This window comes from Camelina sativa, chromosome 5 (assembly GCF_000633955.1).
Source record: "Camelina sativa cultivar DH55 chromosome 5, Cs, whole genome shotgun sequence".
NCBI classification, from domain to species: domain Eukaryota; kingdom Viridiplantae; phylum Streptophyta; class Magnoliopsida; order Brassicales; family Brassicaceae; genus Camelina; species Camelina sativa.
Genome location: NC_025689.1, coordinates 14,254,398 through 14,281,915, shown reverse-complemented (window position 1 = coordinate 14,281,915; position 27,518 = coordinate 14,254,398). Strand labels below are relative to the sequence as shown.

At 33.5% G+C, this 27,518-nt stretch overlaps 2 protein-coding genes and 1 pseudogene across 2 annotated transcripts; 1 reads left to right on the top strand and 2 right to left on the bottom strand.

Moving 5' to 3' along the window:
- Nucleotides 3,968–5,900, bottom strand: LOC104786862 (LOB domain-containing protein 11-like). The gene is made up of 2 exons (XM_010512314.2): nt 5,436–5,900; nt 3,968–4,691 (listed from the first exon to the last, which is right to left on the bottom strand). Exons 1-2 carry the CDS (start codon nt 5,742–5,744, stop codon nt 4,284–4,286), a joined length of 717 nt encoding a protein of 238 aa, XP_010510616.1. The 5' UTR covers nt 5,745–5,900; the 3' UTR covers nt 3,968–4,283.
- On the top strand, nt 9,512–10,606 carry LOC104789252. The gene has a single exon (XM_010514982.1). The coding sequence runs from the start codon at nt 9,512–9,514 to the stop codon at nt 10,604–10,606; it is 1,095 nt and encodes a 364-aa protein (XP_010513284.1).
- Nucleotides 19,907–21,938, bottom strand: LOC104786861 (annotated as a pseudogene).

Sequence of the window (27,518 nt, the reverse complement as noted above, 5' to 3'; positions counted from 1 at the left end):
TTGGTATATGTTAAAGTTGCTGACAAAAATTAGGATCCGAGGATACATGAAAATTTTAATTATTCTCTAGAAGCAAACCAAGCTTGAAGGCTTATTTTCTATATCGACATTATTGTGACAAAAAAGTGACGTTATCGTGATTTTCTTAAATATCATTTTCTTACCATTTAAAATGCATTTAGAAAAGATTATTTGTTTGAAACTCGTTGATCATAATGATAGTGGCAAAATCAAAATCTGATCAAAGCAGAATGGTACAAAGGTCTACATTTGCGTTATAAGGAAATACGTAGTTTTTTGTATAGTGAAGAGGAATTGTATTTTGATGCTTTCTAAGCAAAGTATATCTGTTTGTAAGCTATTCACTTTATCCTTAAGAAGAAGAACAATTAAAGGTCAGAATATGAATAGAACATTTACAATTCTTATCAAAAAAACAAATATGAATAGAGAACAATGCGGTTTGGATGCAATGAGAAAAGAGAACAATGCAAAAACTTAAAAAGGCTGCGCCATTTTATTCAAGTTTGGCACTGTCCCCTTCACACGCTTATTAATTTGCACTTGCATTCACTATATCTATTTTGAAGAGTGGAAAAGCTAAAAGAAATATAAAACGATGAAAACTTTAGTTTTCTTTTCCAACAAATAATGAAAACTTTAGAAATTGTTTGATTTTCCTTATTAAGATGTTTGACAAACTAAACAAACCGTGTGCTCGTGTCGCGGCCATCCCATACGTGCACTACAAATTGGCTGCGAAGCCTTGTAGGAAAGTAATACTAATTTTTTATAATATGGATTCGTACGTACCCTTTGGTTGAACAATAATATATTAAGAAAGACAGATGAGTTTATACTTTGTCGTGATATGAGTTTAATTCGAGTAAGAACCAAATCTAATAAAGTTGTAAAAGCGTTCATAAAATAATTTGTGTTTCTTTGATAAAAAAAAAAAAAAAAATTTGTGTTTAGTCTTCTTGTTGGCGCGTCGTATCCACCATTTTTATCACTTGGTTCCACATGTTTTCTTTATACGAGTCTATCAATAATCCGCCACGGTAAACAAGATATTAAGAAACTAAGAAAAGCATTTCAAGTTCAAGAATTGAGAAATAACTTTTTACTTTTTAGTATGGTATAAGAGAGAACAACATACAGAAAAATATTGTAGTGATATGCGATATCAGTCGATAACGTTTCTGAATTATTCGGAATAATAAAGTGGTTGGTCCACTAAGTATGCCACAACAGGCTAATCTACCATGTTTGATTAGTCACTTATCATACTTAGAGATATTTGTAGAGTTTGGTTGACCAACATGCAAAAGACCGCGGTACTAAAATTATTATCCCTACAATTATTATCTCTTCAATTATTAACTTTATTGTGTCTAGTTCTATACATAAGTAATAACAAAATATATTAAATTTTAAGTTTATAATAAAATAAAATATCATAGATTATAGTTAAATTTGAAAAGGAAAAATTCATATTATTTATTAAATTCAATATAACATTTTAGAATCCAATTTCATATCTGTGGGTTCGCCTGTTGCCTTAATCTGCTTGAAAAGTATTAATAAATCACATATGTACATAATTTTGATATTGATTTGTTATATAGTCCCGAAAAATACAATAAATCACAACAGGCATATGAGTTGGGAAGTTAAGGAAAATTTCAGAATAAAGTATCGAAAAACTGATGAAGAGGCTCTCTACCTGATTTAATTATGAAATTGGAAGGACTGAAGGTAGGTACTTAGTTTTTCCTTTCGGCTGCTTATGATAACAAAGGGACTAGGAAAAGTAAAGCTAATTTGTGTAATCATTACAATTATATACCCTAATTACCTTCAAACCTAATTTAAATAATATATAATAATTATTGTTTACAAATACAACGTTATTGTATCAATCTTGTAATTTTATTTGGTATACGTAATTCGTAATTGTAACTTACAAAAAAATTGTTGGAAAATAGCCTATAAGAAACTCGGACGTACGTTCTAATAATTATTTTTTTTCTTGGATCGTAAACTAGCAGATAAAATGTACGCTGATGAGCAAAGCGCACACCGTTCCGATTGTTACGACCCAGTCCCACCATCGCTTAGGTCATAGTAGTCATTAGCCATTTCGATCAACCAAAAAATAAGTAGTCATTTCGACTTCGTGCCGACAAATAACGAACTAACGATGCAGATAATATTCTTTTGCTTGTAATGACAGTCACGTGGGTTGCACATGATGTCGGTACACATTGTATAAACTATTGTTTTGGACCACACTATTGATTTTGTTCTTTGGTTGAATCTCAATTAGACCATTCGTAGGAATAGTATCGAGTCAACGTGGTCATATTGTGAGTTGTGTGACATATGTCGGTAAACACAGTTTTATTTGGTTTTATGTTAATTAATTTAATTTACTTGAAAATTTGTTAAGTTAGATATATATTTTGTCTCTTATGGGTTAGGGAAATGTGTTTTAGGACATCCCTATGTATAATACTNTTGTGTAATCATTACAATTATATACCCTAATTACCTTCAAACCTAATTTAAATAATATATAATAATTATTGTTTACAAATACAACGTTATTGTATCAATCTTGTAATTTTATTTGGTATACGTAATTCGTAATTGTAACTTACAAAAAAATTGTTGGAAAATAGCCTATAAGAAACTCGGACGTACGTTCTAATAATTATTTTTTTTCTTGGATCGTAAACTAGCAGATAAAATGTACGCTGATGAGCAAAGCGCACACCGTTCCGATTGTTACGACCCAGTCCCACCATCGCTTAGGTCATAGTAGTCATTAGCCATTTCGATCAACCAAAAAATAAGTAGTCATTTCGACTTCGTGCCGACAAATAACGAACTAACGATGCAGATAATATTCTTTTGCTTGTAATGACAGTCACGTGGGTTGCACATGATGTCGGTACACATTGTATAAACTATTGTTTTGGACCACACTATTGATTTTGTTCTTTGGTTGAATCTCAATTAGACCATTCGTAGGAATAGTATCGAGTCAACGTGGTCATATTGTGAGTTGTGTGACATATGTCGGTAAACACAGTTTTATTTGGTTTTATGTTAATTAATTTAATTTACTTGAAAATTTGTTAAGTTAGATATATATTTTGTCTCTTATGGGTTAGGGAAATGTGTTTTAGGACATCCCTATGTATAATACTATAATCTAATGGTCTCAATTATAATCTGATGAGAAATTTTTGGGAGACACCATAACTTCAATAGGAACACAATGATTAAGGTCAATATTTCCAAATAATATTTACCCTTGAAAACACCATCATTAAAGTTGTTAGATTTTATTTTTAACATCGAGGTTGTTAGTTAATTCCATCAGTAACCTTATTGACAAGTTAGATAGATGTCCACACATAACATGAGTGCGTATACGTAGATCATACACATATATACATATAGGTGTGGTCACATGGATCAAAACGCGTAAATGTCTAGCAGTCACTACTGTCTACAGAGACGTGTCATGTCTTCGTTGTGTCCTTAGCGAATAGAGTTAATTCGCCTTCACATTGCTATGGATGGTTTCAAGAACCTGAATTCTTATTTATAATCTTCACAAGAATACAAAATAGGATGACAAAACACGCGTCAGAGTTAACCAAGAGCTAGTTGTGCTCACTAATATGTTCGAATGGGTATGATATTCGCCTTATAGATTGTTGTCAAGAATCGAATTATTCCACGTACAAAAATCCTTGTAGTTCCCTCTTGCATGTTTATTGAAGATAGTTTTTAGATAGAAACAATATTCGCTTTTCTTCGAATTTGGGGATTAACCTAAATTTTGGTCCGGTTATTTAGAAGGAGGACAAAAAAAACGCATTATTGGCTTCCGGGGAGCATTATCAGAAAGATTAACAATGACATCCTTCTCATTATAAAACGAAACAACAAATATACAAAATGGTATTTTCATTAAATTAAAAATGCATCTCAATTATCTCCTTCTCATTAGCGTTAGGAGAAGATTCTTAGAATCTTAATCATAGTACAAACTCTTTTGTCTGATATCCCTACATAATAATACTAGCACGTAACATGTTTGACAAGTTTGCTGCAGTTTTGTTACGTGCTTATTATACATGATTGGTTGACTTAGCCAAATTAAAGAAAAAAAAAACTTCGCATATATCATATCCTAGGTCTTAATATGCATATGGAAGCAACCACTAAAGCGCTTTAAAGTGAGCTAATAATACCATAAGTTATGATCATGTCCAAAGAGGATCCCACCACGACATGGATGAATTATTGTTGACAATGTTGTTGTTGTTATTGTCCTCAAGGAATCCCAAATCATTGCTCACTTCGTCGGGGCTACTAATGAACTCATCGCCACTCTCAAACGAACTCTCAAAGGACATATTGTGTTGTCCTTGCTCTTGTGCTGACAACTTGGTTTGCTCCATTTTATATATCAATTCTAGTAGACTTGATCTTTGGAGTTGCATACCCACTAACTCTACTTGAGTTTTCGCAAGTTGTGCTTGAAGCTCACTAACTTGTCTCTGCAAGTGGTAAATTGCACCCGCACATCCGTAAACCGGATCTCTCATCCTTGCTCCGGCTTCATAGACCATGCTATTAACCGCATCTGTTCTTTGCGATTCCGGAAGTTCCTAATAATAGAAAAAGATATATAAAAATACATAAACATCATCTTTCACTAAAATGTTTCTTTCACAAAAATGTTTCTAGAAGAGGAAATAAAAGTCTCGGTCGGACATGGAACGTAGATTTGAATATTTTACAGTATTTGACATTGTGAAGTTGTTTTTTGATATTTGACCATGAAGAAAACTTACATGACTTTTTCAAATTACGAATAAAAAGGAATTGTTGATATAGACTTTTTTTTTTCTAGCATAACTTTTAATTTTTTTTTTCTTAATGAGGTTGCATGTAGCTTTGAGGAAAGGTTGTTATTGACCTTTCATTACAATTGTAGGGCCTTGTTCCGGTCACATGACTTATGAACCCATTATTGTTCAACAACTAGACTTTTAACCACTTTAACTTCCTTTTCACATTTTCAAAACCAGATTTTATGTTTCCATTTTATAAAAAAGTAAATATTATTTTTTTACAAAGAACAAAGACATCATTCTCTTTTTATATTTTAAATTAGATATCTTTCTAAATCATTGGCATTCATTACTGCAAAACAAAACAAAACAAAACAAAGCAGTTTTTTTTTTTCATACCCACTAGAATGATATAGTTTGAGATATTATATTTTTTGATGTTTAATTCATAACCAATAAGCAAATGTGAAATATCTGGCTCATGTACACACGTGCGTGGTGACATATACATAGAAAATACACACGTGTAACTAGTAAAGAACGAAAAAGAAAAAGTACCTGCAAGAACTTAATAATGTTGCTAGCTCCAAAGACACGGTGAGCGATTGTGAACTTCGCCGGATCCGTCGGAGGAAAATACGGCGCCAAAACGCATTTCTCAGCGCACCGCCGCCTCAAAATCTTGCAAGCCGCACAAGGGCTTAGTACAACCGGCGGTTGTGGCGGCTGCTGTGGCGAAGGAGGCGGTGGAGGTGAAGAGGTGGGAGAAGGAGAGGAAACAGGAGTGGTGGTTTCCGCCACGGCAGTAACGGCCACAGTTGAAGCAGTAGGTGTAGCGACCCCACTGTTAATCTCCATCTTAAGCATGATTATCAAAGTATTCTTGGGACTTATTTGTTTTTCTTTTGAGTCAATTAGTAGAGTTTTAAAATAAGGAAGGAGTTGAAACAAAATAGTTGATGAACCAAAGTGTGTTGTTTTGTAGAGTGAAGTGATTTATGGTAAGGAAGGAGATTGTGAGTGGTATATATAGACAGAGAGACACAAGAGAATGACCAAGTGACGTTATAAATAAGAGTTCTGACGTTATTAGTTTATTTGTAATAGTTTTATTATATATTTATGCCTTTACGGTGCTACTAATTCGTCTTGAGCTTTTTTTTTTTGTTTCAACGGTTGATTGACTTTGGCGGCTCAATTAATTATTTCCACATTCGCACTTAAGCAAAACTTGTTATATTTAATTTCCAACTTATCCTTAAAGTTGTCTTTAATCCATTCCCCGTTTTCACATTTCGCTTATATACTCCTACATAAAATATTGTTTTTCATATTTCTCTTTGATATTTTAGTTATTTACGATTTAAATCAATACTAAATTGCACAAAGGCATTAACGAGTTCATTTGATTTTCGATGTGAAAGCTTTTATTTTTTCAACAGCAAACTGTTTATATATATGATGGCTAAAATTAAAATCAATTGTTATTTAACTTTTATGTTGTTAGGATAAGATTTTAAAGAATAGTTTTTTGGATTCACCGAACGAATGGTCGTATAGAAAAAATTGGAAAACCAAAACCCATTTCTATAGTTCATTCCGATCAACACCCTTCTGACTCATTTCTACCATCACCCATTTATTGTAAGTGATGTACATTTACAGAGGGAATGATACATATGGCAACAATAAAACAGGGATGCAAGAATAGTCATTAAACTCAATCATAAAACAAAAATATAAATCACTCACGGCTCATGCATGGGGACGACAACAGACTAGCTACATTGTTTCTTGGAACGAGTCGACACTATCATTTCATAATTAAGAAATTTTAAATAATACTAATTGATTTCAAAAAGGATAAAAATGAGTACTGACATTTATACTATGTAAGAAATAGCTAGGAATCTATTGTTAAATTTGATGTCTATGTAGAAAAACCACATGCTACGAAAAAAAGATGTGTTGCTCAATAAATATAAATAAAATGAATAAAAACGTTTACAATCTCTAGTTGATAAATTAAACGTTTACATTGATCCTTGGTTTTTAATTGGGGACTTTAATGAACTAACTGGAAATCATGAGAAACAGGGTGGTGCTTTGAGATCTGCATCCTCTTTTGTTTCTTTTAATTCAATGCTCCGTCATTGTGGGATGTTGGAGTTTCCTTGTTATGGGGAACAGTTATCCTGGAGAGGCAACCGATGTAATAATCAGGTGGTGCGTTGTAGGTTAGACCGGGCACTGGGAAATGAGGATTGGCAAGGGTTTTTCCCGAATTCGAGGGTAGATTATTTAGAGATGATTGGTTCGGATCACAGCCCAATCTTAGCAACTTGTCTGAAGACGGCCAGGAGATGTCATAGACAGTTCCGCTTTGATAAGCGTTGGTTGGGTAAGGAGGGTATAACAGCTATGGTCGAGTCAGGTTGGAATCGCACGAAAAATTTTCGTATTCCGGGTTTTGTTGATAAGATAAGGAATTGCAGAAACTCGCTTTCGTGGTGGCGAAAGAATAATATCAGTTCTGGCCCTTCAACGATTTCCTCCTTGAAGGAGGCTTTGCAAGAGGCAAAAATGGATGACTTAATCTCAACAGACGAAATTCGGGTTATTGAGAGGAAATTAAAAGAGGCATATCGTGACGAGGAAATCTACTGGCAACAAAAGAGCCGAAAGTTCTGGTTAAGAGTTGGAGACAAAAATACTAAGTATTTCCAAGCATCCACTAAGCAGAGACGTGTGAGGAATCGGATTATTGGTTTATTTGGAGATGATGATGCTTGGATTGAGTCTCCCTCGGGCATGGAGAATATTGCTACTAAATATTTTGAGGGTCTTTTTAAGAAGGTGGATGGTGGGGGTATCTCCGAGGTGTTGCAGGAAATTAAGCCTCTGGTCACAGACAACATTAATAGGGATCTTACTAGGGATATTTCTGAGGCGGAGGTTCGCAAGGCGCTATTTGCGATGCATCCGGAAAAAACTCCAGGCCCTGATGGAATGACGGCTTTGTTCTTCCAACGTTTCTGGGCTTCTTTGAAAGGTGATCTGGTGGCGTTGGTTAGGGAGTTTTTTCGGACGGGATGTTTCGATCCTCGCCTGAATGAGACAAATATTTGTCTTATTCCTAAAGTTGCCAATCCTCAGCGGATGGCGAACTTTCGGCCAATCAGTCTTTGTAATGTGAGTTATAAAATAATTTCCAAGGTTCTGTGTTTTAGGCTACGGCGGGTTTTGCCCCTCTTGGTTTCCGAAACTCAATCGGCCTTTGTTTCTGGTCGTTTAATCACGGATAATATCTTGGTTGCTCAAGAGATGTTTCATGGGCTAAATACTAACAGACGGTGCAAGTTGGAGTTTCTGGCCTTCAAAACAGATATGAGCAAGGCTTACGATAGGGTGGAGTGGGATTTCTTGGAGGCGGTTTTGGTCAAGTTTGGATTCGCCCAGAAATGGATTTCGTGAATTATGTGGTGTGTTTCTTCTGTTACGTATCAGGTTCTGATGAATGGGCAGCCGAGGGGGTCCATTATTCCCCAGAGGGGTTTACGACAAGGGGATCCTTTGTCACCGTATTTATTCATACTTTGCACGGAGGTTTTGATAGCAAACATTAAATAGGCGGAACGAGAGAAGAAATTGACGGGAATTTCAATAGCCCAAGATAGTCCATCTGTATCACATTTGTTGTTCGCTGATGATAGTCTTTTCTTCTGTAAGGCAGAAGAATCTGAATGCCGGACGGTAATCTCCATAATAGGTAACTATGGTAAAGCCTCGGGGCAAGAGGTCAATCTGACGAAGTCTTCTATTATGTTTGGTAAGAAGGTCCCTCCTGAGATAAGAGCTCAGCTTAAATCAGTTATTGGTATTTCCCAAGAGGGCGGGATGGGTTCTTACTTGGGTATCCCTGAAAACCTACAGGGATCGAAAACTAAAGTTTTTAGCTATGTGAAGGATCGGTTGGATGACCGAGTTAATGGTTGGTCCGCCAAGCTTTTATCCAAAGGTGGCAAGGAAGTCATGATCAAATCTGTGGCCTTAGCCCTTCCGACTCATGTTATGTCGTGCTATAAATTAACGCAGGACTTGACGTCTAAACTAACGAGTGCTATCTCCTCCTTCTGGTGGAAGTCAAATGATAAGGCTCGAGGAATGCATTGGCTGGCCTGGGACAAAATGTGTAAAGAGAAATGTGATGGAGGCCTGGGGTTTAGGGCTCTCGAACAATTTAATGATGCCATGCTGGCGAAACAGTATTGGCGATTAATTCACTATCCGGATTCCTTAATGGCTCGGGTCATGAAAGGACGGTATTATAGGAATCAACATCCTATTATGGCAAAAAAAAACCATATAATCCCTCCTTTGCCTGGAGGAGTATTTATTCAACTAAAGATTTAGTAGAGGAAGGTGCGCGGTGGACGGTAGGTTCGGGTGTTTCTATTTCGGTTTGGCGAGACCCGTGGTTACCAGATGTACGACCCAGACCAGCTAATGGTCGGGGAAGGTTATTGCATCCAAATTTGATGGTCAATCATTTAATCAACCCAATTACGAAGGATTGGCATCTGCCCATCTTAGAGGAATTCATGGATCCCGTGGATATACAGCTTATACGGAATATGGCAGTCAGTAAGACTAATAGACCGGATCGTCTAGTTTGGCATTTTACTAAGTCGGGGAAATACTCGGTGAAGACCGGGTATCGGGTCGCTCGGGAATTAATTGCGGAAGTTGAATACGGCCCAACGTGTACGGCTTTAAGGGCTCAATCCTGGGAACTTGACGTCCCCCCGAAGATCCAACACTTTTTCTGGCAGATCGCTTCAGGTACTCTTCCAGTTCTAGAACGGTTAGCACATCGGGGTATTCGGTGTGATACACGGTGCAAAAGATGTGACTTAACAGCAGAGACTATAAATCACGCGCTTTTTGAGTGTCCTCGGTCGCGACAGATTTGGGAGTTGACTCCGGTATCTTTGGACCCCCAACGCTTTCCATATGCCTCAATATATGCGAATTTAGACTTTATTTTTTGGCGGGCATCTTCCCAGTCGGGTGTCACGGATATAGCTTTACAGCTTCCATGGATCATTTGGTCTCTTTGGAAAGATAGAAATAAAAAGGTATTCCAAGGCATAGAGGCTGAACCAAATGATATTCTCGGTCAGGCGGCCAATGATAAAGCACTTTGGGAGGAGGCCAAAGCTTTTTCGAGAGGACACATGGCACCAACGCCACCTTTAGAGGATAGGATCTTTTCCTCATGCTGTCAGATAGACGGTTCATGGAAAGGCTCAGATCCTTTTCAGGGTCTGGGTTGGTGGTACTGTAATGATGAAGGTTCGACGCTGCTTCTGGGAGCAAGAAGTTTTCGTCGTGGATCTACGCCCCTTCATGCGGAGCTGCAAGCCCTACTTTGGGCGATGGAGGCTCTCTTGGAGGCTGGGGTGGACTGTCAAGCCTACGAGACGGATTGTGCAGAGTTAGTCGAGATGGTGCAGACTCCAGATGACTGGCCGGCCTTCGCGAATTTGATGGAGGACTTCTCATTGCTCAGATCGTCATTCCCTTCCTTCACCCTTTCCAAGATCCCTCGGGAGTCCAATGCCAGAGCTGACTGTCTGGCCCGCTTTTCAAGATCTTTGCCTTCTGAAACTTCTTTTGTAAACAGCTATCCTCCATTTTGGGCTACCAATCGTGGAGTTCTCTTTTAATTTTATTGTTTGGTTGAAAAAAAAATTAAAAAATTAAAAACAAAATATTACAGGAAAAGATCACCGATATATACCATGATAGTAGAATGACAAAAACAAAATGGCGAGTTTCTTGTTTTAACTATTTTCCAATAGACAAAAAGGTTTCATTGTCAGTTTCTGAAATATATATGATATATTGCTATCGCTATAATCACTACAAAAAAATAATTTTATTAAGATGTAATATTTAGTCACAATAATAATTTTTAGTCACAATATAAATATTTTAACGCACTTGTGATGATTTTTGAATGGTTGCAATACAATCATCACAACTTTTTATTTGTAACAAAAACGTCACAAGAATTGCAACGAATATATTAGTAACCATTTTGTTATAAATAATTACGACACAAAAAGTAACAAAACTGTCTCAGTTACAGACTAACAAAACGTCTTACAATCGTCACATTTCGTATCTAAAATAACGTTTTAATTATGTATCTTATTATTACGAAACTATAGTCTCAAATGGTCACAAATGATAACTAAAAATTTGTTGCAGAATTTTAACAAATACTCAAAAATCATGATATTTTGTGACTATCATAATGTCCAATCCTATCATTAGAAGTTAGTTTCAAATGGTCATAAGTTATTACTAAAACATTTATTTTATATGATAAAAATTATTAATAAAAAACTTAATCTCAAAACAATATTATTTTGTAAATTTATAATCATACAAATTTTTATAATCATAAACATTAGATATACATTATAATCAATTTTTATTCTTACAAAGAAAATAAATCACAAATTCAACCAAATGCACATATTCGACTATAACTCTCGTATTATAACTCTATGGAAACGATCTCAGGCTCTCCGGAAAGGTAAGACTCAGATCTTTCCAATGGCGGGTAGATTAGCTCCTGGTTCAATTTGTAGTAGTGGGAAACAATTTCACAAGATAACTGATGTTAGTTTCCGGATCTGTCCAGAATAGGTTTAAGAAAATATGTATAACTTTTAATCTAAAAATGGGGTTACAAAATCTTTAGGAGAAAACTTACATCTATGGATTGGGAAATTGCTCACCAAAATTCGTCCACAAAAGAGTCCGTTTACCCCTTCTTTTCTACTATCTCCTAGGACAAGTAAGATCTGTTCTTAATCTCAACTGTGGCTCATTGTTCTCGTTCTCTCAAATGGTTTACTCTCTCTTTTTCTAGGTTTAGAAGATATGAAATTATAAAGAATAAAACCCTAATCATCTTTTAAATAAATCTTTTTAAATTAGGGTTAGAGAATTGGCTTAATGGACTTTGTATAAATGACATAACAATTTATACTATTTTATGACTAATGTTTACTCATTTTAATGTTACTAACTGTGACTTGCATATCTGTTATAAGTTCATAACTAATTTGCAACAACATATTGGTCAAAATATAGTCATAAGAGTGACTATTAATATTATCGTAGCATATTCGTCACAAATTGTGACGAATTTTGGTTATAATTTTTTCCGTCATAATATAGTGACGAAAATACTATGAATTTGTGACAAATAAAATTTGTCATAATATCGTATTTAAAATGTCACAAATTTGTGACGAAAAATTTATGTCTCAAATATACGTCTAAAAAAATTTATTTTTTTTGTAGTGATTTTTTTTTAAAGTATGATCTCAATATTATTCTCTAAAAACTAACTTCAACAATCTGTCGAACGAAAAAATTGTTCTCTTGATTCGAATTAAATTTGGCTCGATCATTTGTGATTTTTTGAGCAGTTTGATTTTGACCTTCTTCCATTGAATTACCTTATTTTTTGTTTACACTCATTTGATTTCAAATCAAGTTTTTGTGTTGTTTTGCTTTGCTTAGATCCAAATCAAGTTTTTGCTTTGTTTTGGCTTTGTTTTAACCTGATTTTATTTGTTTATACTCCTTGTTTACCAAATCAAGATTCCAAAAATACCTAAAATTGACTAAAGACTCCAATCCTAAAATACTTAGAGACTAATGGAAACAACACATACACACATCAATTAGAAAAACAAGGAAAGGAAAAGAACTTCCCGGGGTAATACAATGTAAGAAAATTAATGCAAAAAGCCAAATGGTTATTTTAGGTTGCCTAATATTGGTAATATAAATGTTTTCCTTTTTTTGTTTTTTTTTTAATAATTTTGTTACACTTATATTCTTGAGTTTGTATAACTGTGTAAGACTTTTCTCTTTGAAATAACCATTTTTATGTAATAGTCGATCGGAAGTATCCAAAACAATAGTCTTATAAACCTCTTTTTCTTTATATAATAGAAAAAAATGACAGAACATCAAAGAATTTGGCCGAAGCTGACCACAAAAAAAAAGAAAAAAGAAGAACGAATTTTGGCATAATTTTATAATCTTATTGTCTTTATTTAGTATGAAATTATGGACGTATCCCCCACTAGTTTCAACGTTTTCTTTTCGACACGACATATTTAATTGATGTATTTAAGAAAAATCTTCAATTTAGTCTTAGCTTTAGAATATTTATAACTAACTATGCGACTTTATAAAGCGTGGCTACATTCTCTTTGTAACAACTTGTTTCATAAATGTGTTTCCGCATGATCATGATTATGGATGACTCGTACCTTGATATATATGACTATATAGTTTGAGTAATATTTTAGTTTAGTTTAGTTGCAATCATTCTTCTCCTTTTTTTTTTTGGTTACTATACAATATTATTTCGATAATTGTATGAAATATAGCCGTATACATCTTTTTCTAGAGGCAAAATACTTTAATTTCCACATATAGGCTGCGACTTCCCAGCGGTCTGAATTATAACGTATATGGACTGTCATTAATATAAAAGAAAATAATTCAGTCAAATACTAAGTAAAAAGTTTACATGTCAACTATGGAATAAAAAAACTGACCTATAGTGGTTGAAATTTCGTTATGGAATTGGAAAATCATGAAACTGATTGTTATTTCAATCGTAGTTACCATTAATAGTAAACACTTTAAGTAATAAATGTACATGTTTTTTTACAAGTTTTGAAAATTAGTCATACTTTAAATTCAAAATTCTTCGTTTATAGAATTTGTTTTTTTGTTTTTAACTAAATGGATCACGTGGTGCACGTTACAACTACCTGTCGTCCGAGAAGCATAAGAACGACACGTAGTCAGTGGTCAAGCAATCCTAAAGAGTTATTGGGTGTGCGATTTCATAATTCTTCTATCTCTGCTGCCGCCACAATCAAGACAATGCCATCTTTCTACTTTCTCTCAACCATAACAATTTATTCAGCTTTTTTTTGTTTTGTTATATAAAAGATATTTGATTTTAAGTAGCTCGATTCTATCATTACAGTTGAAAACTTGAAACTAATTAGTACTAAATTGGGGGACATATTTAGGATAAGTTTGGTGGAAATTGGTCAGCTCGTTGGATACATTAAGTAAGGAAAAAAGGGCTTCTTTGATTTTTGAGGTACTAACGAAAGCTCTCTCTCGTTTTCTTTATCTTTGTCACGAAAGGTCTTTTGGTTGCCTTTATTCATTCACAAAGGAACTTTCTTAGAAATAATTTAGGAATCATATCCCATGAGAGCCACATTCTTATAACTATCGCTTGATATATTATTAATTGTGGAACAGACTGGTGAATAATAAATTGTATAGAACTACAATTTGTTTGCACCAAAGAAAACAAGAGTCTTTGACAAAAAAAGAAAAAGAAAAAAAGAGCTACAATTTGTTTATCCATTATATTGTGGTAATGTGGAAAGTAAACAGCATACACTGAAGGAAAGAAAAAAGCTATGTGTAATCGTAATAAATACGTACATAGATAAATCATAATATGGATATATTAACTTATTAATTCTGGTAATTAATCGATGTATTTTTTCTAAGAACTTTTTAGTTTTTTTTTTATAAGAAAATAATTGTGAACCATACTTGAATTGAATCACCAATTTACTGTGTATATTTCTATCTTAAGTAGATCGATAAGTTTATAATAATCTATATAACCGCAGATAAGATCGATCGCACTCATCAACTATGCGTCAAAATGCATAATATAGCACTTAGTTAGCTATATATAGTGGAACTCTTATCAACTTATAAGTACATATAGATTAGATGTCATTAAGGTGTTACTTGTGTATATATATATAATAAAAATGACTCAACTATACATACTAATAATAATGCTTAAAGAAAAATTAAGATAGTGCATACTGCATATATAATTATTCTCCCATTAATACATTATTTACTATTATTAATAAGACTAGATGTAGACGGGAGTAGGAATTTGTCAAACTACTACCTTTTTAGCTTAAGAAAAAATATTAGAAGAATTGAAACACTTACTGGAGTATTTAGCGTCATCCAATCCAATCCAAGAACTCCCAAATTTCTAACTTGTAGAAAAAGTAGTTCCACCGCATAAAATTAGCCTCTTATAGTCTTACATTTGTATAAATGTACGAACACTTTCAAAGACAAACAAAGAGATTAAGGAATAATGTTTTGGCAGATCATCCACAGTTGATGGATTGGTTGTATTGGAACAGACCATCCCAAGCTAGAAATGTCAAAATTATTTTTACAAATTCAAATGCTGTCAACTCAAGTGATTTTACAAATTCTAATTTATTTTTTAATCATACTTGTTAAACTCTGAATCCATATCCGATTCTATATATAGGAATGATGATTTACATCTTGTAAATTTATTTTTTTGGGCACAAATGAGTTGGAAATCTTAAGAATATACATATAAAGTAAAACAATATTCATCACATAAAAAACATGTATAGAATAGATAAATCATTCGGAAAAAAGTTTCTTCTTTGCAGAATCGAAAACCAAAGTTGGCAGACAGGTTTGTGTCCAACTTTGAATTTGAATTAATGAGAAAATAGTTTCTTGGCTTTTTCAAAAGCCAAACAATGAGATCTTTATTTCGCTATTTTCTTAGTTTGTTGTAGTTACATTTTATAATGAATAATAATTATGTATATAAAAAGACAATTTTGTCAAATTAAAGATTAAGGTGGCAGTATCTAATTAGATGTGATATATTCCATAGTCTCCATCTGCACCCACTATATTACCACCCATTTACATTTTATATGCTAAAATAATTTTCCACACCGAAGAAAAATATTCCCAAATATACAAACTTACGCGTGTGTGTGTGTATATGTATATGTATTACATATGTGTATCTCTGTCACTCTGTGTTGTCCCTCACAATGTATCTTGATATCTTCTAATGCGCGTGGACCTTTGCGATACTTCCAAATTCCAAAGGAGAAAACACTGTTACATTTTTAATACGTGTGTTATGTGTAAGATACTATAACACATATTGCATGTTGGAATTATCTGAGAGTTATATTCGTTTGCCTCAATGAAGTCTCATTGTTGACAAAAGAAAACAAAAGAGAATGAAGTCCCACTGAAATAATATTAATGAATATTTTAATTTTGTAGGCTGTACCAAAATTCTTCTAACTCCTAATATTCATTCTACCCTTTATTCTAGTTTAGCACATATATATTTTCGAGATCTCATAATGCTTAGGTTAAAAAAAAAAAAATACATAGATACTGCTATAGTGGTGTTCATTAGTTTTTCGTAAATATATATAAAAACAAAGAAGAGATGACCGCGGCTCGTAAGAGCTTGCTTAGTTGCAAAATAAGTTGTTGGGAACACTTTTGGATTTTGTATACAAGAGGAGCTGATCATATGAGTAGAAGTCGTCAGTAAATTCCTCAACTTATATGGAGTCCAAGTGATCATATGAGATAGAGAAGGTAGTGAGATAAAGTAAGGACTGTCCAAAATCATCAGTCTAGATGACGTTCCATTGCATTTGCACCATATGGAGGATATAGTTACTGAGATAGAAAATGTCGACTCGCGATCGAGATCCAATAAAGTCTGATGAGGAGGTCACATGGAGAGACCAAGGGTTCTCTTACTATAATGAGAAAATATTTTCAAACCATGAGACTTTGTACAAATGCTTTTGTAATAATTACTACGATTTAGCATATTAAGATATACTAGGGAGAAAGGAATTTGTACAAAGTGTAAACACAACATATGTTTATCAAACTCCCGACAGAAAATTCTGATTTAGAAATAAATATAAAATGGCATTATAGTTACTGGCAATTTTTCGCACGCATGTGGGGTATATTTCTTTATTTTCTTTAACAAAAGGTTTGGATTTAGTTTAAATACTGTTTTCAGAATCGAAAAGCAAAACAGATAAATTTAGAGACTCTCTAATGCTGATACGGTCGAATACTTTAGAGACTCTTTTGATACATTCCATATTTTACCGCTTGATCGAAAATTTTAATATTATTTTATTATATATTATTCATATTTTATTATATATTATCGTATTTCTTATCTAATTTAATATTTTTATATTTTAAAAGTTCTATACTTTATTTTTTTCATAAAGATTTTATTTTGACATAATACACACAAATTAAAAAATTCTAAATTTCTATTTTACTTTTTATAAAGATATTATCTTTTTTATAATTAATATTGGTGTATGGGCTAACAGTCTATGTTAAACTTTGTTTCTGTCGATTATTACAAATTTTAATATTGTTGTAAACTTTAAAAGGGGATGTTATATAAACTTTTGTATCATTGATTAAAAGAAATAACACAATAATAAAGACTTTTCTCAAAACCCTTCTTTAGTTTTTATAATTAATAAGTTCAAATAATAGAGATCACAATTTTTTTAATTTTTTTGAAAACATTTAAAATATAAAATGATACTATTTTTGTAAAAAAAAAAAATGTTTAAATAACACTTTTTGTAAGAGAGAGAGAGAGAGTAGTATTTTTGTGTATGATTTGGTATGTATTGTGTGTCTCGACAAAAGAACTGTATATGCGACATTAATAGCCATATAATTTTCACTGTATAAATTGTATACTTCAGAATACAACACAACTTTTCACCATATACACTTTATATATGATCGTACATGCTGTATACTATCACCATGGATTGCACGTAAATCTAACTGAGATGTACTAAAGCCTAGTAAAATTGAACTGAACAAAACTATCTAATACGATCAATCAATCAGACAATGTGTACATAACGAAATAATTGATTGATTAAAAAGATAACGATAATGATTTAAATGCGTTGGTCAAAGCTTGTCTTTCGCCCATGCACATTTATATATTTGCCACGATAAGTAACAACAGCGTGTTTGAGAGATACGGCTTCGGTACGTTCAAACTGGTCATTATTATATCTTTGATCGCCCAATAAATGCTGCAAGAGAGTGAATGAGAAAGCTCATCATAATGAAATTTAATTATTAATCAGATCTGTTTTCACATATATTACGTACTGGTCAAAGGTTCGTTCTCTTAAGAATTGATTATACTATGATTTATATGTGTTTCCCTTTTAAAAAGGCAAAAACCTGGAGTGTGCCAAGTATGCATCAAGCGGAGGACTATATTGACTACCATTTAATAAACATTCTAATGGACTTAGACCCGATGTTACTTCTTTATGTCTTAATTTACCAAATTATAGTTGATGATGTAGCCTCAGTTTCGACATGCGTTATACTCAATATTTGACTCATTCACTAGAATTTCAAAAGAACAATGTCCATACTATATCAAGGTTACTAAGCGTATATAATATGAGTATATTTAGTTGTCATTCTTAAATCTCATATGGCAATTTTCTTTTCATTTTATCATTCAGTGCAAGTATCCGATGGAATCATATTTTCAAAATGTGAAAATTTTGAAAATCACACATACTGTTCAATATATTGCAGATTTGGTTTTGGTTGCTTAGGAAATTATAGAGAATCAAATTTTCAAGAGAAGATTAAAGTTTTGCTGAGAAACCTATGTGAAGTAGTTGAAGAAATAATTCCATGTTCAATAACAGATAAATTTTTCAAGGCAAACCAAATTTAATGTCTAAACTTCAGTCTCTTACTAATTAATACATACTATCAAGTATCACCATATACTAAAATATGAAGTTATAAAAAGGTTAAACAATTACATGTAAATGTTAACATTTTTATACAATTGTTGAACATTTTTATACAATTGTATTAAATATGAAATCATACAAATTTCATATTTTTATATTCATATAATTCCATACAAAAAAACGACATGTCATTGTAGAGAAATGCTAATTGAAAACTTAGATGTTTATTCAAGGATATTTTAGTATGTTACATACACACCACATAAAAATTATACTATTACAAAACTCTATGTAAAAATTGATTTAACTCAATTCCAAAATCTGCAAAACATATCTTAACATTAATTTTCAAGATACTATAAACACTAAATTTATGTAGCAAAAAAAAAAAAAGGGTTGTGTTTGAATTCTAAAGTCATCTTGTTAGCATCGACTCAGTGACTTTGTGTATTCTTGCTGAGTTAGTTATTTGCTCTTTGTGGTTCGGCCCTAAATACTAGAATAGAATTGATGGGATCATTAGTGCATTAGAACTCTAATTGGTAAAATCATAAGATCAATGGTCATAGACTTGACTTCAAGAACCGTGACTTCTAAGCGTACAACAAATTGAGAAGATGCAAAAATATCGCCTAGTGAGATTAAAAGAAGAGGGTGAACATGGATGAAAAAATATTGAAAGGTGATGAAAATGGAGTTATAAACTAAAAACTCCATAACCTCAAGAAGACCTTGGACTGACCCCGTCCTTTGGACTGATTTTCCTCTAACCTAGTTTCAGTTTGTGCTATCTTGATTTCTATTTCTGTTCTCAACGTTGACAGCAAATCTCGTCGAAGATTCTCCTGTATTTATACTTAGAACTTTCTCACCAAAAATTTGATTTTGAACATTACTAACAAAAATTAGTAACTGCATGTCTTCATAGGTTCCCAACTAGTTGGCAGGGATGCCATCAATTTTGTAAAATACAGTTCGTTGATAATCGTGTTGAATTTTTTACTGCCCACAGCAACCATCAACAAAAATAGTCTATCATTTTTTCCTTTAACATAACTTATCTATAAGTTTTTTTTGGGCAAACTTATATATAAATATACTTATAAAGAGTTAGGGGGAATATCAAAAATACTCATTTTCCAAAATTATTTTTCAAAAATATCATCAATACAATAAAACTAGAATGTGTTGCTCTCCTCTTCTGACACATAACATTGAAGCAGGTGTTGACACCTCAGTAAAAATCTCTAACCAATCAAATTATAACATTAATACATATCAGCTGGTTTTACTCTTATGTGGACAAAGGAAAAGGAAAACGAGAGCGTTTAATCAATTGCTCGATTTCTTCTTCTTCTTCGCCGGTCCGACTCCTGTTTGAATGCTCGATTTTCTCGATTTAATCAATTGCTCGACTTTGTTTCTACAAGAAGTCTGATTTTGGGATGAACTTTTGTTGGATATAGGCCGGTGAACTCATGAAAATCGAGTACTATAAAAAGGTTGCTAATTTAAATCGCGTGAAGAAAGGAGGCGGTCACTCGGATTCATTAGAGAGAGCCAAAGCAGCGGTTAGTCATTTGCATACAAGACACATAGTTGATATCCAATCCGTGGACTCCACAGTTTCATAAATCAATCGTCTTCTAATGAGTTATATGCATAGGAATCTAAAAGGTTGAAACTATTCTATATTCCGTGTGATAAATGTTGAAACTTTTTATCTTGACAATGAAGATGTTACAAGCACTAAGCTCTTCGATGTTTCTACCTGTTGCCGCATCCAGGAACAGGACATCAGAGAACCCCGATGACTTTGCTTCAAGCAACGATTTCACAACCTTTCAAAAATTTACACAAGAAGAAATCAGAGAACTACATATTTCATTAACCTGTTTCTATGGAAGATGTGAGGTGTCTCTTTACTTACTGGAGAATAGTTTGGGCAGCTCTTGACACCACCTATTCCACCTGAATGGGCTCGGTGATGCTTATGCTCAACTTTGAGGTTCAAGTCTGAGCTCACCTACAAAACAGACAAAACCAGTTAACTGTATCAGCTTGAAAGACTCTTTAGTAAGAGTATACTCCATGGAGAATTTGAAACAAACTCACCTTATGGTAATCTCCTATTGGAGGCGCATATATGAGAAATGTATCTTCAGGTGCTGGAGCTACTCCAAGGGTAGCACCGCTCCCAATTAGCAGAGGCCTTATATACAAAGTTCCTTTACCCGGAGGAGGAACCTATAAAAGCGAATGTGAATTAATTGTGATAAAGAATCACATCAAATGGAAGTAGAGACACAATTGTCCATTAGTAGTCCATACCCATTTCTTGTTGGCAAACACAGTTTGCTTAACTGCATCAACGAATAGCTCTAGAGAAGGGGATGTCATACTGACTCATACAAAGCCTCTCCGCACCAGCTTGCATGCGAAGAGCGTTTTGGTCAGGCCTGAAAATCATAATCCGGTCGTCTTCTGTCCTGTAAGCTTTGAGACCTCCAAATAGTCCCTACAAAGAGCCAAACCAATAATCAAAATGTATATGTAGACGCTAAAGTTATAAACTTTTGCTGGCTATCTATCACACTCAGTTCTAACAACTCTACACAATCTATGACTCTGCAGATCATTTTCTCCCTCATTTAGAGATTAAAGGCTTCATATCTCTTAATCCTATATTTCTAATAAAACCCAAAGTTCCTACAATCAGTGAGATTTAGCCACAAGTGGTAAGAAAAGAAAACATACCTGTCCATAATTGAGAGAATAGGAGAACAAGGGCTGATTGAAATATCCCCATAAAGAAGGATCTTTCCTTGTGAAAAGCTCTCACCTTGTCTGTATTTGGCTACATACATGTAATATGTTGGAGTTGGAGCAAATCCAAGCTCTTCCCATTTCACATTCACATACTTCTCATCCGCTTCACTGTTTTCATCTTAGTGCATGCCACCAAAAAAGAATTGAGTAAAATAAATAGACACCATATATACACCCAGATCAGGATGATTCTAATAACCAAAATCATTTCGTTTTTCCATTTTCTCTCATTTATCAGAAGAAAAAAAATTGAGACTTTGTATTAGTACCTTGTAGTACGAAGAGGTGATGAAGAAGGAGCCATAGCTAGCGGAGAGAAATAGAGAAGTGACGTGAAAGGCAGAGAGGCGTGGAGCGGTCACATTGTTTTAGGAGCCTTCTTTTATAGTGACAACAAACAAACCCTTTTGATTCCTTTCCATCTTAATTATTTTTTTTAGTAAATATGTAGAGCACCTTAGATGAACAACTATACTTAGAGAAGAAAGGTCAACAGAGAAGAGAAGTCAAGAGGAAGGAGAAGATTTAGTTGTTGTGGACTAAGAAAGACTAATGGGCTGGAGTTAAACTCACTTAAGGTTTGTGTCTTTAGTGTTGTGTGGACTATTAGTGGTGTTAGGCCTAAATAAGAGTTTGTGGTGTTAACTTAGTTTTAATTCTACGGAAGTTGTTGAAAACCTTTAGTTAGACTAGAGTAGATAATAGTTGTTGGAGTTGTTATTGGCTACTGGCTAAGGTAAGGTTGTGTAAGGTTGCTTGTGTCCATAAGTCTAATGGCTAGAGGTAAGTGAATGGGTGTAAAAAAAATCTACTATAAGTATGTAATGTGTGTGAAGTTGTAATGTACAAAAAAAAAATGAAAGACTAAGAGTGTTGAGAAATTACTTTATTGTTCCGAGATTGAGAGACCAAACTTGAGATTGTGAGAATGTCAACAGGTTTGTATAATAAATCAACAATAGACTTAAATTGTTAATTGAACTTTGTTTTCGTGTTGGATTCTAATTATGGTGTTTTTTTTTCTAGGATGATAGAGACGGAGACCATCTTGATTTTATGAGAAGTTAGAAGCTATGGACAACACAACCACTGAGAAACGCTGTTGGAATTAGGTTTAGTCTTGGTATCGACAAGGAAATGCAAGCTAAGAAAACCAAAGATAAAAAGCTAGCAGTTATCTATAGAAACTATACAAAATACACATGTATTTCCTATCAAAAAATAAATGCAAGTATTAAATTAAACAAATATTAAATGCAAGTAAAGTTAACCAAGAAACAGAAGAAAACGGCCAGGAACAAAGATAATGTGTAATATTTTCTTCTGAAACTATTTTTAATTTTTAACTTTGATAATTCGTGTTCTGAGACAAATATTATACTCTAGAAATCACAAAAGGGTTGTTTATGGAATTTCAGTACAATGCATTCACCTCATGTATGGTGTTCTTAAAAAATGAGAGGCATGTCTGTTTCATTTGATTATAGTTTCAAACAAATATTTGTATTATTATTTATATGTATATTGAATAAAACAAAATTTAATGAAAATCCCGGGGCGTAGCGCGGGTGTCAACCTAGTCAATACAATAAAAATATAATGTGTTTCTTCCAGTGTTGACACCTCAGCTTTTTAGTTGAAGGAGGAGTTGACACATCAGTTAAAATATGTAACCAATAAAATTATAACATTAATACACATCAGTTTTTTGTTTGCCTACATAGACACATATTGTCTACTCTTTACTGTCAAAATCGATTTCTCAATGTTAAAAACTTAAAATCGATTTCTTCTACTTCCAATATCGCTATCTCACCCCCTCTTTAGTGTGGTGGTTCTGATGGTCCCAAGGTTCAGACTTATATATAAACCCTAATTTCACTCCCATTTGGGGATATATCGTTTTTGATCTGGTCTCTAATCTATATGTTTTTGTTCTATGTAGTACACAACACATGTGGGATCAAAAACATAAATAAGAGAAACGGAACAGAGATTGATGATAAGAAACTGAAAAAATCAAGTCTCGGCAGCGTACAGGGAAACCCTAAATTTGGTGATTCGTTAAAACAAATGTTAATTGATTTGGTGATGGAGAAGAGTTGATCAACGTTGGAGAAGCAACGACGGAAGCACGGCAAATAAGAAGAACAAGAAGAACTCATGGCTCTCTCTTATGGCCCTGTGTATGCTTAGGTCTTTTTGTTGTAGGCTTGTTAGAGGTACCAGATTGGTCTTCGTAATGGGCTATGTTTCATTTCCAATATTCTTCAATTGGGCTCTCTTATCCTTTGGTCCACTAACGGTTTTGATTGACATCAAAACTTCTGTTTCGATTGGAGTATTCTTAATCGCAAAAACAAAGAAATTTTTTCTTAATCGCAATTATGTTTTTTACATTATTACATTACCAACACGACTACACAAATTGTTTTAGCTAATAGTATGTAGCCCAATCACTAGAATGCATCGAAGTTACTAAAATAGATTTTTAAAAAACATATAACTCACAAGAAGTCACTTATTCAAGAAAGAATGCAAACAAAGTCAATGTTATCAAAACCTGCATCCTAATGATTCATTTAACAAGTTGATCAACATGTAAAATCTAAAAAAATACCAGTTAACATTTATCATTTCATTTGTAACTTGTATAATCTTAAAATAGACAGCCAATTAAATTAAATAATACAATTAAACATTTCATGTCCAGTAAAAATACTTATATGTTCCACATCACTTTTATCATTAGTCAATAGTATTGATTTGTGATATTAACAAGTTACGATTAGTTACGTTATTAATTTCTTTTGTTTGTTTTTGTCAACACTTTGGTATTTTAAATTTGAGAACAAACCATACAATTGCTTCTCAACCAAAAAGGAAAAAAAAACCATACAATTGCTTAATCTACACTTCATTCTAAGAGTGAGCTACGTAAATCTCTCAAGCCTGTGTGGAGGATAAACATCTGTTATTGGATTTTTGGAGCAACATACATAATCTTTACGTACTATCAAACAAAAATGATCATATGTCTATCTTATAGTGTGCATTTACTACAAATATAGATCTGATTTCTTTTATTGTGATGATTGAAGTGTTTGAATTTTCGTTAAGCCAATTATACAATTAAATTTATCCAACTTAAAATGTAAACGCATTACAAATACAGGCCCGGCTCAATTTCATTGAGGTCTCTGAGCTGGAAAAATTAAAAAGGCCTTTTTCCCATGCTTTTTTTGAAAAAATAAGTTTTGGACCCTATTTTATAAAGAAAAAGATAAAAATTGGATAGACCCGGTCTTATAGCATTGCTCGCACATGTCTAGAGCCGGGGCTGTACAAATACTACAACGTTACAAACCATTGTAGGTTTTTTTCCAGTACATTTCTATATTTTATCATTCTGCAAATCATAATTTTTATGATTAATATAATTTCAGAAAAAATAAAAATTATATATTTAACATCAAATATATTTAAAATGTATTAAAAACATCCCGCGGCATCGCGCCGGTCTAACCTAGTATTTCTAAAACTTATATTTATCCAAATATGTGTGTTAGGCTATAAAAATCTACACCAACTATGTTTATATGTGTATAAATATTTTGTATATATATCATAAATACCATATCAATATCTAGTATTAAAAATAATTTAAAACCTTATAAATATTAGGATCAGATCTCCGAATAATAGCTACTATCCAGAAGTACATTTTAAACTATAATAATTTTCAGATTTAATATGTGATATATTTGAAAATAGATATATGAACGATACATTTTTGAAAAGCGATACACCAAAAATGATTTTCTCAAATTTCTCTAGATATGCTTCATTTTTGGGCATACGTTTTGATTCATTTATCAAATCAAACAAAGTTCTGGGTAGCCAAAATTACAAGAGCAACAAGACTTACAACAAAGCAAAACCAAACAGAACAAGACAAAGGCAAATGCTACACAAAGATAGCTAGACTGGTTCGACAAAGAATCCATGATAACTTAGAGACAAAAGCTTAAAGGCAACTTGGCGCAAGTGAGAACATGGTTTGTCGAAGGATCATCCACGGACAACAACAACAATTGACTATGTGATGTTGAGAAGGATGTCACGGCCGAGATTCTCACCGGCATGAGAAGAGCTTGATGTTGCTCATCGACAAGGACAAGGATGGCTATGGTTCTATAATCGGATGGGATTTGCTTTAAAGTGTTAGATAAAAGTTTGGTGGGATTCGCTTGCTTAAACTCAGGATTCAGAGGAGGCATATAAAAAAGGTTAAAGAAGAATCTGTAATCACTGCTTCATAAAGACGGGATCATAATGCCGACTTACTTCAAGCTTTTGATTTCATAACTAACATTCCTAAGTGATTCTAATAACAGGTTTCTCAAATAAATCTTGTACCAAGCTAGCAACGATGGTGAATAATGATCCAATTGAAGTCTTCGAGCAACTGGATTCATAAAACAACACAAAGATGACTCGGGTTGGATAAAGAGGAGTTTGGACTGAACCTGGATATTTGCTGAAAGAGGCTTGGATCACACTTTTTACATAAGGGCTTCAAACACCTTATTGGGCCAAATTTTGCTGAGTCCACCAGATGAAACTCTAGTTTCACTTTGGTTGGAAGATGTGAGATCTGAGCTCAGTGGCCGTACCGAGGTAGTGCTAGATTTTGCCATGGTTTGAGCATCTCCGGTGAAATAAAGGACTGTAGTTGAGGATTGTAACGCCCCGACCGCCACCTTCCTTAATGGGCCTCACGTCCTCTCACTAGGCCCGTGAGCCCATCCATATCCGACGGTCGGTTTGCTACGTCTGTGAGATTTTAAAGACTTGTTACCGTCCCTACAAATCACCAAATGATATTTCCTGTGTTTTGTCCTCACTCGCACAGTTCCGAAACTCACTTCCTGGAAGTTCACCCATCCTGAGACTACTCCAGCTCAAGCACGCTTAAATCTGGAGTTCTCTCAGGACCCTTGAACGAAAAGATAAGTGCACTTTGGCGACATAGGTGGCAAAATTAATTCTTTTAAACCTCCTCGCAAGTCTCTGAAATCGGGGTGTCACAAGGATTTTTATCGAGGTTTGAGGCAATGGAAAGGGAACATATGAGCTTACTTTCTCCAGTTTAGAAACGTCGATACTAAGAGGTGCATATCACCGTGCGCCATCGACGTTTCCACCTGGCATGGTGCATATGACGGTCCAAGTGAATATGCTCCTACCATCTACAATAAGCGTTGGATGAGATGATGCGAGTGGAGGTTGAGAGATGGGAATCGCCGGCCATCTACTACCCACTTTGATGTTCATTGTAATTTCGCCTGCTAGGTGCATGTGGTTCAAGAGGATTCGAGAGGGTTCCAAAAAATAAGAAACGTTAGAAAGCGGGGGGATTTAGATCCCGACGCTGGCAAAGGAAAGCTTTGCCGGTGCCGAAAAAGAGATGCAGTGATGGTTCTTCGATTCTTGTATCTGAAAGAAAAATGTTTTATATTTCTCAAATATCTATGATCACTCTAAGGGGGTGTTGTTGAATTCTAATTTATAAAGAATTTTGAAGACTTCAACAAAATCATCAAAAATGAATAAGTGAAAGATTTTTAAGAATTGCTAGAAATTATTCTATAGTTTTGTTATTTAATTTTCTTTATTCTTGTAAAATACTCCAAACAATCTTTGTATATTATATTTGTTTAAAAACATATTGTAAAACTAAACACAATAATTACGTTTATATTATAAAACCAAGTACAACCGCTCTATACTTTTTAAACATATCTAAGAGTTTTAAACATGTAAACATATATATTTATATATATTAACTATTCATAAAATTAAATAGCATAAAATTATTAGTGGATGACACGATTTCTTACCTAGTCTTCTTTTAAATTAAAGACAATATCATTTACTTAATGATATATTTAGAAAGGGTATATTTTATTATTAAAAACCTTTAATTTCTTTTTTTTTAAATACACAAAACATTCTCAAAATAACAAAGATAAAGATATTTAAGGTTCATAAT

Excerpts from the sequence above, each read along its gene's own strand:
- LOC104786862 (XM_010512314.2), bottom strand. The coding sequence starts at position 5,744 with ATGCTTAAGATGGAGATTAACAGTGGGGTCGCTACACCTACTGCTTCA. Across the intron at positions 4,692-5,435 it reads ACATTATTAAGTTCTTGCAG|GAACTTCCGGAATCGCAAAG; the intron begins GTACTTTTTCTT and ends TTCTATTATTAG.
- LOC104789252 (XM_010514982.1), top strand. The coding sequence starts at position 9,512 with ATGGCAGTCAGTAAGACTAATAGACCGGATCGTCTAGTTTGGCATTTT.